General features: G+C 36.5%; 1 protein-coding gene across 1 annotated transcript in view; it reads left to right on the forward strand.

The window, feature by feature from the left end:
- Nucleotides 1-8922, forward strand: part of rb1 (retinoblastoma 1) — a 38840-nt gene extending 29918 nt beyond the window's left edge. Inside the window, exons 19-27 of the mRNA XM_083564860.1 lie at nucleotides 2499-2653; nucleotides 2855-3000; nucleotides 4465-4569; nucleotides 4684-4797; nucleotides 4939-5084; nucleotides 5215-5245; nucleotides 5731-5873; nucleotides 5983-6029; nucleotides 7760-8922. Coding sequence (XP_083420986.1) covers nucleotides 2499-2653; nucleotides 2855-3000; nucleotides 4465-4569; nucleotides 4684-4797; nucleotides 4939-5084; nucleotides 5215-5245; nucleotides 5731-5873; nucleotides 5983-6029; nucleotides 7760-7830 — 958 coding nt within the window. The 3' untranslated portion in view covers nucleotides 7831-8922. The remainder of the gene's footprint in view (nucleotides 1-2498; nucleotides 2654-2854; nucleotides 3001-4464; nucleotides 4570-4683; nucleotides 4798-4938; nucleotides 5085-5214; nucleotides 5246-5730; nucleotides 5874-5982; nucleotides 6030-7759) is intronic.
- Nucleotides 8923-12121: the final 3199 nt, after the last annotated feature.

The raw sequence follows: 12121 nt of genomic DNA on the forward strand, positions 1-12121 counted from the left end.
CGCATTTCCTGGGGTAGCCAAAACCATCAGGCACTCAGGAGCCTGTCGCTTAAAAAACACTGGGGTTCAGTATTAGGGCTGCTGCTATCGATTATTTTAGTAATTGAGCATTCTAACGATTATACCAACGATTCATCGAGTAATGAGATAAGAAATACCTTTTCTTTATTAAAGAGCAATGCTAAATAAGAGGGAAAAAATTTGACAAATGGACAAGTAATTTGTTTTTTATTTTTAGAAATCATTTATTGCTGAAATTGCACACAAGAGTATCGGTGAAAACTAAACCCATTTAGTGCATTTAATAGCCGTATTACATCAAAATACAAACGCAATTGCGTTCAAAAAGTCCCTCTGCAGTGACCACATAGAGTAGGTTATGGGAAACCATTCGTTTAATGAAACTTGTTCTCACTCACGCATTTATTTGTTAAACCTCGCACAGTTTCGCGATGTGATTTTCTCGTTCCCGGGAAAAACCGTTGAAATTTTACACGAACAAAATCTGTTTATCGCCAGCTTTAAAAAAAAATGCTCCACCACCAGCCACTGCCCCGGGAATTTTTGAACGTACTGTATATAAAAAGAAATATTAAAATATATTTTAAATGACTTTAAAAACAGGAACCGCACTGTACGGTGTTTTATTTTATGTTTTTACTTTGAAATGATTCCGAACTTTGGATACTTTCTGTCGTTTTCTTTGGCCTAAATCTTCTCACCCCCTCACTGTTTTCACTTCATTCCTCTCTTCTTCATTCTGCACCTGCTTCAGTCTTCTGTGTTACCTGTCCAGCATGCTCCAGAGTTCAGCAAGTGATACCTCAGTAATTATGTGTGATTCTGGTCAGGATTTAGACTCGTTTACATGTTCATTTACTGTATTTTTTGGACTATAAGCCGCTACCTTTTTCCTACGTTTTGAACCCCGCGGCTTAAACAACGAAGTGGCTTATTTATAAATTTTTCCTGGGTTTTTTCCCGGTTTCACAAACTTCAAGCCAAAAAAACTGAACCCCATAACATTAGACCAATGAAATTTCCAAACGGAAACGAAAAAAAACCCTCACCTGTGTTCTGAGCTGCACGGCATCGTGGAAAATAGTTGTAAAAGGAAGGAGGAAGACAGTGAACAATGACTTTCTTGGTCGGCTACTGTTTGTAGCCGTTGTAACGCGTTGAGTCTGGGTGAAGGGAGAGCTCGCTAACTTTAGTTGCAACAGAAATCATATAAGCACAGACAGGTTTCCAAAACTCGTGCTTTTTTATTATTCTTGGCAACAGCGTAACGGGTTAGTCAAAGAAACTTAGAAATCAGCATCGGAAAATAATAAGGACATATTCCTCGGTCTTGAACACACGCAGTAATAGCGGAAAAATGCAGTGCCAGGCTATTCCCAAAACACCGCTCTGCTCCTAAAGGAAGCGCAACATATTTCACCCGTTACACCGTGTGTAACGTGTCTTTCCTTAAAGCCTGTGTAAAGTTTATTAATGTAGACAGATTAGATTAGATTATTTTATAGACAGGTGCGGCTCATTTATGTTCAAAATAAAAATATTTTAAAATTCAGTGGGTGCGGCTTATATATGGGTTCGCTTTATAGTCCGGAAATTACGGTGTATATACTTTTTTTTTTCTCCCCTGGCCATTTAATGCACTTGCCTGTGTGATATACATGTTTTTGTTTTTTTTTATACTTAATTCACCTTTTGCCCCATTATTATTTTTTTTATTAGATATTTATAAAGTGTTTTAACCATTTTCTCCAAAATGGTTATATTTGTCAAATACACCTGTAAAAGCAGATCTGAATACTGAAAGAACAAAAGAAAGCAGCTTGACTCTGCAGTCTTATAGTTTGCCCCTGGGCTTCTTTTTGTATGTTGATTTTATGCTTCCTGTTTTGTCTTTTTTAAGCGGATTAAGCTAAAACTAAAATAACATTTCCTGCCTGTGATAGTGATGATGGTCCGGGAGCACTAGAGCAATCCAATGTTCTACATAGTTTGGTTATTTTATCGCTTTGATTCAGATCTCATAAACAGATTGATTTCTGGGATTAGTGTGTTGGAGAAAGGAAATGACCAAACTGTGATGACTTCAGCTTTGTTCAAAGTCTTATAGTCACACTCACTAGTTTCTATTAGTTTAAGAATTCTTGTCTTTTTAAAAAATCTGGTCCAGCTTGGCAAAGTGAGCACCCAAAAAAGAAATGGTTTAAAAAGGTTGGAGGACAGGACCTCCAACTCCACACCCCAAAATCTAGTGTAAATGCTGAGCAGATGTCGTTGGATTTTTAACGCATATTTGAGTAATGATTAGATGTCCACAAACTTTTGGGTATACACTGTAAAAAAAAAAAAAAAAAAAAAAGTACTTTCCGTGGAGGGTCATTACTGGAAATGGGGAAATGCAGGAAATGTTTTCTTCAAGGGAAAAAAATAAAATAATTCCAAGGGTATCTGTATCTTCTCATCCTGTTTTTTTCTGACAGATATCTGTCTCCTGTGCGTCCGTGTCGTCGAGTTGCTGCACCACCAGCAGCAGCAGTAGCAGAGGCAGACATACCAGCCCTGCCCCCATCACATTCCCCTGCCCCAGGCACCAGACAGCATCGCTCCAACTCCCTCAGCCTCTTCTATAAAAAATGTACACCATCTCTTATCTTTTAGATAACGGATCTAGCGATAATTGCTGGGAACAACACTTAAATTGTTTCCACCATGTACCCATGAGTGCATCATTTGCATTGAGTGTAAATTTCCACTCAGTTGCGGAACATGGGCAGTTTGTTAGGCTTGAAACATAATCCTAATTGGTGACGTTCTTTTTTTTTTTTTTTTTAAATAGTATACAGAATGGCCTACCTTCGACTGAAAATGCTTTTCTCTCAACTTCTCACCTCTCATCCCGAGCTCGAGGTCATCATATGGACCCTGCTCCAGCACACGCTCCAGAATGAGTATGAGCTAATGAAGGACCGACACCTAGACCAGGTATTACCCTGTGCTTCACTTAGAGCATGTGTTAGAATTTTTCCAAGAGGGCTGCTCTCAGCTGTTTCTTTTGGGACCCATCCCATTCACCATGTTTATATTTTTTTTAATTCTCAAGTTACTGTTTACAATCACTGCAGCCTTATCATCATTCTCTTAGAACCCACTTTATGTTCATTCACCTGAGGCTAAATTCCAGCATGTCTGTAATCAGCGGGTGGCCATTAAATCTGAAAGAAACAAAAAAGTGACTAGTCCACGTGTAAAAGTAGTCTGTAAATTCACCTAACTGATTTCATTATTTCAAAACGTAAAAGTAGAACAATTTTTCCATATTAATCTGTTTCTTCACTTTTCCTTCATTATTAAATATCCTGCATGTTTTTCCTTGTATGTCTGTAACTTGAACTCGAAGAAGCATCACTAAAAATCACTAGTTTCTGATGCTGGTAATTCTAATGAATTTATCCTCTGCAGCAGAGTAGCCCTTGATGTTCCTTTCCTCTGACGATCTTAATGAGAGCCTGTTTCATCATAGCGTTTGATGGTTTTGGAAACTGCATTTGGAATACATTTAAAGTTTTTCACTATGGCTCTCACAGTAGATCTGTTCTATTAATATTGAAATGTTAAGCTTTCTGTGCTTTTATTAACCTGTCATTTATATAGTAACAGCTACTTGCTAGTCACAAAAAAACTAACAAAAAAAAACAGATTTAAAAAATGTTATAGATCAATGTTATTGTTTATATAGTGTCATTTGCTGCAAGAAAAACATTTTAACATTTATGGAAGAAATCTCCAATTAGTTGACAAGAAACTTTAGCCTGAACTGTCTAGAATTCGACTTGCTTAATACATTCTTTAATAAATGTTTAAAAAAGGTTTGGGTTTGTATGTGTGGTATGAGTTGTTTTGTTCCATTAATGTATTTTAAGTTTACTTCTCAGTCACTAAACATAGTGGAGGATTTTGTCTGATGAGCAATTGCCTTCATGACTCTAACTTATTATCTAATAATAAGTCTTGTGTATCAGCTGTGTTTTGAAATGTAGATGTTCCTTCTTGAATTAATGTAAGCAGTGTGTCCAGCTTGTAGTTCTCACACTGTTTTTTCCCCACAGTATGTACGAGCAGTATATAAAAATGTCTTTGCACGTGACAATTTATTTATTGTAATTTAACCATCTTTTTATCAGAACTGTGGCTTCAAGGATGAATATAAATATATAATTATATACAATTATATATATATATATATATATATATATATATATATATATATATATATATATATATATATATATATATATATATATATATATATATAATTTTTCTATATAAACATTTTTCTATTATATTTGGACTTTGTTAAATATGTTCTCAGTTACATCGCATCTTTCAGTAGATATGTTTTAGGTTAATTTAAATTAAAGATATCCTGACAATACCTTTCTGTTTCAGCTGATGATGTCTGCCATGTATGCCATTTGCAAGGTGAAAAATGTGGATTTGCGCTTCAAGACAATAGTCACGGCATACAAAGAGCTTCCCAACACAAACCAGGAGGTCTGCGTTAAACATTTATTTGTTTTTTCTTTTGAATATTCTCCAATGAATACAGATAACATAATAAGTTGCTTGTGATATTGCCACTCATGTTGTTTGTTCCTCATCATCCAGACTTTTAAGCGTGTGCTCATCAGAGACGGCCAATACGATTCCATTATCGTCTTCTACAACTTGGTGTTCATGCAGAAGTTGAAGACGAACATCCTGCAGTACGCGTCTATTCGGGTAACTAGCAATGCATCGTTTATAATTGTGTGCTGTGCTGTCCCCTGTTGGACAAAAATAATAACACCACCATGTTGTAATATGCAGCTTCTATTATTGACATGGTGTCTCTCACTCTCTTTCTTTTCACCCCCCTCTCAGCCGCCTCCCCTGTCTCCCATTCCACATATTCCCAGGAGCCCCTACATGTATCCCAGCTCCCCCCTTAAAGTGCCTGGTGGGAACCTCTACATCTCCCCGTTAAAGAGCAGTCGTTTGACCCCAGCAGCCATGACACCTCGGTCTAGGTCAGGAACAGTCTTAGAGTACATTTTGATAGAAATCTATGAAACAAATGAACACACACAACAAACTTAACTGTGTTATTGCTAAAACTTGTATCATTGTGTTATTGTGCAATTTGTGTCTTTCTTACAGGATCCTTGTGTCCATTGGAGAATCGTTCGGGGTGAGTCAATTTTGTACTTTACTGCACTGTAGCTGGGAAATAGTAATGATACTGTATTTTCAAATAGTTGCTGTTATTAGTGTACCTTAGTAGATGTATTTATTATTATTTATTTATCCCCCCCCACACTAGGAAATAGTAGTATTAATACTGCCTTATGTAGAAACACTATATTGACAAAAGTATTGGGTCACCTGATCTTTTCCTGGCATATGTGGTTCTTCTCCAAACTGTTACCTCAAAGCAGGAGACACGCAATTGTATATGACGTCTTGGGATGCGGTGTAATAAAATTTTGCGTCTACTTCAACTCTGAAACTCAAACCTGTTCCAGCATGGCAATGCTCCTGTTATAATAACACAGGAAACTGTAAATAGTTTCTTCTCTTGCTATCGTCTCATTGTGCTTTGTTTTCATTGCAGTCATTGCAATTTGTGCATGTTGAACTGTGTAACTTAAGCATGTCTGTCATTCCTGGAAGCAGACCTCAGACAAGTTCCAGAAGATCAATCAGATGGTCAGTAGCACAGATTGGCCTCTGAAGAGGAGCCTAGCTGGAGACTCCATCCCCAAACCTCTGAAGCGCTTACGTTTTGATGCGGATGGGCAGGATGAAGCTGATGGGAGGTCAGCCCCTTATTAATGCTTCAGAATATTGTAGTGTCTACAACAGATGAAATTATTTTTTTTAATCCATAGTCATCCATTTTTAACAATTTTTGTGTGTCTTTTATAGTAAACCAAATGGTGAATCCACACTGGATAAGAAGCTTGCTGAGATGAGTAAGTCTCTCTATGAAGTTCATTAGCTACGCTAGCGGCCTTCCCAACCTTTTTTGTTTTTCAGGAGACCCCTATTTTAACATTGAAAAGCAGTTGTATATGTTTTTAATAAATGCAAAAACAGCAGAATGCATACAATTAGCTGCAACTTGCAACTATTCATTAGGATTTTTTACTTGCACAGGTTCTAATTTTTTTTTTTTTTTTAAACCTGATGAACAAATAACAGCAGCATATTTTATTCTGTTGTTTGTAATGTAATATAAATATCAATTAAATCTATCCGTTTCACTGATTACATTAAAAACCCTGTAACAACATGCAAGTGTTCACAAGGACAGAGTTCTCATTTCAGGATCTTTTTAACTAATGAACAAACAACAGGAGCAAATTGAATTGAAGTTATGCATGATTTTTCATGCCTTTTACTCGTATTGCTGATTGAAATGAAGCCCTTATTGTCTGTTAAAGGCTATTTAACGTGGGCCTGCATATCTAGGGCTAGAGATTGGATACAGATTACAAAATCAATTCTTACCTTGACCATTGCTTCAATAAAGATAACTGTCCAAATAAATCCTGCGTTCGCACTCGTAATATGCTGCAAAAAATTCTAAAAGTTAAGGAAAATACTCTTATATATGAATAATTTTTTTTTAATATTCAGAATTAATTTATTTATCATTGTTATAAATGAACTAAAATAATACAACTAATTGAAATAACTTTAGCGACCCCTAGTGGTAAACATTTAGTGTATACACTGCGGCTCACATTTTTATATTGTCTATAAAAATTTAAGTCCGATCTTTAAGTCTTTTATCTTCATGTCTTTAGGATCAATCCTGCTCGATCCTAAAGACACAAGCTACTGAACAACGTACTATTAAAAATAGTTTAAAAATAGAGTTAAGCTGTTAAATTTATATTTTATACATTGGGGTACCAGTGTTGTGTACTTATGCCTCTCCAGCACTGGTATCCCAATTTTTAATCTCAAAATTTAAAAATAGAGTTAAGCTGTTATCTTATTAATACACAAGAAGATATTGTCAAAATTAGTTATAATTAACTAAATATTGCATTGAATGTGTTTGCTTCACTAAAACCAAGCAGTTTGTTTACACTACACTTAATAGAATATGAGAGGTCTTGCCATTATTTACGACTGTATGGCTTTTTTTGTCATTACGTTAAAGCGCCGCTGCTGTAAATCGTCGGACATGTCAGAAGATAATATACTCAAATTACCTGAGTTATGTACATGTATAAATGTATGATACAGTACATACAGTATAAATATGGGTGGATTGTACAGTAGTGTGAATGTGAGTTATAGAGGGCGCCAAAAAATGGTGTAGTGGATAAGCAGTGCAAAATACATAAAAATCTGGGTGGTGTTATAGATGTGGATGTGTATGAATTGTATTGAGTACAGTAATTATAGCATCAGTGTACACAGGGCCACTATAACTACGGTTTATCCGTTTACCAAATAAAAACTGGGGTAGTCCTTTTCTTTCCCCGGGTCTTCTCTTTCTGCACACGAGAAGAATAAACGCAAGTAACCGATAACCTTCTACTCCAGGGAACTATGAATGAAAGCACAAATAACTCCCACAATCTTGCCTACAGATTTGTCCACTACTTCTCTCTGATTTGAACTCGTCTTTCTCTTGTTCTCCAAAAGCTTGTGGCTTATTAACTTATAGCTCTTTGTTGTTTCCAAGGTTCAGTTCGCAATCGCATGCAGGAACAGAAAATGAAGGAGGAGGCCGAGAAGGAAGACCCAGAGCCCTGACACGAACAGACCTCATCTTCAAACGGTCATCATTGCCATGCGCTTCGTCTGCAGTTTTACTAACCCCCTCTTTTCTTTTAAAGTGTTTAAATATTCAGTGGAGTAAAATGGATGAGAGAATACCAATCAACTATTGTAGTATCACAGAAAGATTTCGAGACAGTAGATTAAAACTTATTTCCCCCACTTTTTTTTTTTATTATTAGTTATAGGTACTGTTGCAACAAAATGTGCATTTATTTTTTAATGCTTGTAAAGCATACATTCAATATTCATATAAAAATAATTATTAAAAAAAATGTATAAAATGTTATCGTTTTGTTCAAAGGAGTATCATGATGCTTTGCAAATTTTTTTTTATAGTAATCAGATTTTACTATGCGTTAGGATCAGTTTGAGGCGGATCATTTCATTTCTGCAGCGTGTACATCAATTACATGCAGTTACACACAGCTGTAATACTCCTGTGCATGTGAAGAACAATGGGTAGAAACTGTCTGTGCTGATTTTCAGTTGAAACGAAGCAAAAAATTCAGGACACTTTTTTTCAATTATTATATCTTTGGTTGTAATTTTGTAATTTATTTTGGATTAGTTTGTTGTCTTGGTGTGGAAAAAGCGCCTACTGTAATATCAGTCCTTTTATTATATCTTGACTCATGACTCCACAAAGCAAAGCCCCATGGCGCCTTGATGGCACTAATGATAAAGGCTTGTTGTTTTTTTTTATTAAATAAAAGGTTATTTTTTTCCCCTGAAATATTTTGTGTGGTAGCATTAAAGACCCTGTTTTTATGAAACGCACAGTATGCATGAGTGTGTGCATGCATGCGTAAGTGTGCGCGTTTGTGTGCGCATGTGCATACTTCTATTTCTCTTTTTAATATATTGCATTTTTATTTCCTAAAGAACTATGGAAATGTTTTTTGTTTTTTTTTTGCTATTGAAATGTTTAATGATGTTTTTACCTTTTGTTTTTTGTATTACTTTTTTGTCAAAAGATTTGTTTATAACTGACTTGAGATAAGAAATTGAGGTGTTTTATTAATATTTGCGATCGTCTTATAGGAAAATAAAAGTTGAAAACTTGCAGCACTGTGTGTCGTTTGTGTCGAGTCATGTCTGCTCTGATCGACCTCGTCCCATCGTGCGGAAACAGGAATCAGATGAAAATAGAGAAGCAGAAGTGGAATCTTTTGTTTGTTAATCACTGATATAATTCAAACATGATTCTTTTATAATGGTTACTTCCTCTTAGGCAGCTGAATGTGATTAGATCGATAAACACGGCACAAATCTTTTTTTCTTTTTGAAACACAACTTCTCAGTATTTCTAGATCAAACTGATTTATCCATAACTTTTAATCTCACTAAGTAGCTCTATGAATGAAGGCATCGCATGTTACAGGTGCATCTCAATAAATTAAATCATTTAAAATTTGATTTATTTTAGTGATTCAATACAAAAAGTGAAACTTATATATAGTGTATATTATATAGATTCATCACACTGATATATTTCAAGTGTTTCTTTTCATTTCGATTATTTTGCCTCACAATTAACAAAAACCCACCAATTCACTATAATAAAAATTGAAAACTTCATAAGACTAATCAAAAAAACATGTTTAGTAAATTGTTAGCCTTCTGGAAAGAATGTTAATTTACTGTATATGTACTCAAATCTTGGTTGTGGCCCCGATTGCTTTAATTACCGCCTCAATTCGGCGTTGCATGGTGGTGATCAGTATGCGGCACTGCTGAGGTGGTATGGAAGCCCAGGTTTCTTTGACAGTGGCCTTCAGCTCATTTGCATTTTTTGGTCTTTTGTTTCTCATTTTCCTCTTGACAATACCCTATAAATTCTCTATGGGGTTCAAGTCTGGTGAGTTTGAGACCATGGTCATTTAACCAACATTTGCTGCTTGCTGGCAGTGTGGGCAGGTCCATAAAGCTGGTCAGCAGAAGTGCTCTAAAACTTCCTGGTAGATGGCTGTGCTGACCTTGGACTTGATAAAACAACCAGCAGATGACATGAATCCCCAAACCACCACATACTGTGCAAACTTGACACTGGACCTGAAGCAACTTGGATTCTGTTGAAGGGTCCAGCAGTGGGAGCTCAGTGGTTAAAGCAGTGGATTTTGGATTGGAAAAGCACGGGTTCAAATCGTACCACCACCGTTGGGGGGCAAATTTGCCACTTAACATCGGTTATGTCAGGAATCCCCCGAAGCACCCTGCTTCTTCTCCCGTGTGTGCCCCGCCCGCATGGAGCTCGTCGCAGTCATGCTGATCACACACACACCTGACTCTCATTCACTCACTCATCCCATCTCCTATTTAAGCCCCTCACTTCCACACACTCGCGGTCCGTTATTGTTTGTGCATGATCGTATGTGTTGGTTCATGGCGGTCTGTGTAATCGCGTATATGTATCCCGTTACGTACCCTTCTTCTCGGACTCCTCATTCTCTCAACAGCCCCCCGGATTACCCCCATCCTGCTGTTTTCCATGTTCACGCTGTCTGCACCACGTTTATCCGGCGCTGCCCCGCACTGCGCTTTCCATAGCGCGGATCCGTGGATTCTCTACACGCACTGTCTCTGCTTTCACAGAACTTGGTGGACCGCGCTCCCGGAGGGCACCACTGGATATTACTGCTTCGCTACAAGTATTGGTGGATTATCTCCTGAGTTTTCTCAATAAACTTTGTTTGCGTTTACTTCGGCTTCCGCCTCCTTATCCGCATTAGTAAAAAAACCTCCATAAACACGCGAATGCACATCATGTACATAAAGAAATTTCAAGCATGTTAATATATTGCCGCCATATTGGTTTTCGTTTATCCCGATCATCGGTTATCTTTGGCGTCCCCCAGGCCCTCAAAATAACCGGGTTCCACTGTACTTAATAGCATTGTTTGCTTTCAGGAATGAGAAAGTGTAAACCCCATTTCACACCCAAGTTAAAATGATGGATTTTCTTTTTATATTTTGGGAAATAAATCCAAATCAGTTAATTACAAAAGATCATATAGTGATGCAAACAAAAATTATAACCGTTTGAGCAGGAACATATGCTACATCACTATATGGACAAATCGGTGCACCAGTAATATGTGATTCTACCCCAAACTGTTATCACATAGTTGGCAGCAAACAATTGCACCCAATATCTATATATATTACAATTTCTCTTTATTTGAATCTTTTCCAGCATGACTGTGCTCCTGTGAGCAAAGTGAAACATCTTGAGTGACCTGCTATAGAGCTCTGACTTTATCCCTATAGAACACATTTGGGCTAAATTGAAAACTGGCTGCACCCCAGGCCTCCTCACCTCACCTACATCAGTACTTGACTTTACTTACACACTTTGGCTGAATGAGCACAAATCTCCACATGCACACTCCAGAATTTAGTACTTCCCAAAAGAGCAAAACAACAAATAGGGACTAATAGAGAAAGCCCACAGAATCTTATGATCAGGTATCCACAAACTGTTGTCCATATAGTATATTTTTTTTACATTGATAGTTCATGAAATGTAATCTTTTATAACTGCTGTGATCCATGGCAGCTTGAATTTTCTGGGAAAAATAAATCACACAATTTCCTGGAGATAACATCAGTAGCACCATGTTTTTGATAAGAGCTGCAGGTTTTACAGTGGCATAGCAGTGGCAGTGATTTGTTTTTGTTTTGAAATAGTGAATGCTAAGAAAATTGTGTTTGAGCATTTTTTAAATATTTTTTTACCTTTGCTCACAGTACATAAGGAGCATGAGTTAAAAACACAGATCTAAAAAACCTAAAATCAATTTTAATAAAAAAAAATAAATAAATTCTGCACAATTCTCATAAGGAAAATCTCAGACCCCTGATAATGAATGGTATTTTCAGATGTTGTGATTTAACAAAGAAATAAAACATACATAGTGAATTGTAAGGCAGACGTTTCATATATACAGGTTATAACGTGTTTGATAATTCACCTGTATGGAAATGGCAGGTTTGGAATATGTGTTTTTTCCCCAACTCAAAGTTTTTGAAATTCCAGAGAAAAAGGGTGGTGTGACTAGTAATAACAAGCAAAAACACAAACTACTCGAACAATCCTCAACATTAACTATTAATGAATACAAAAAAGGTATCCTTTAACAATGAAAAAGATGCCCTATGATTTTATAACACTACTGAGATTATGTAGAATAATAAGTATTTTGCTCAATAACAGTCTTGTGTTTTGGACTTGAAATGAAAGATATTGTATTCCAGAGTTGTATGG

Source organism: Silurus aristotelis (assembly GCF_946808225.1).
Source record: "Silurus aristotelis genome assembly, chromosome: 16".
In the NCBI taxonomy this organism is placed as follows: Eukaryota; Metazoa; Chordata; class Actinopteri; order Siluriformes; family Siluridae; genus Silurus; species Silurus aristotelis.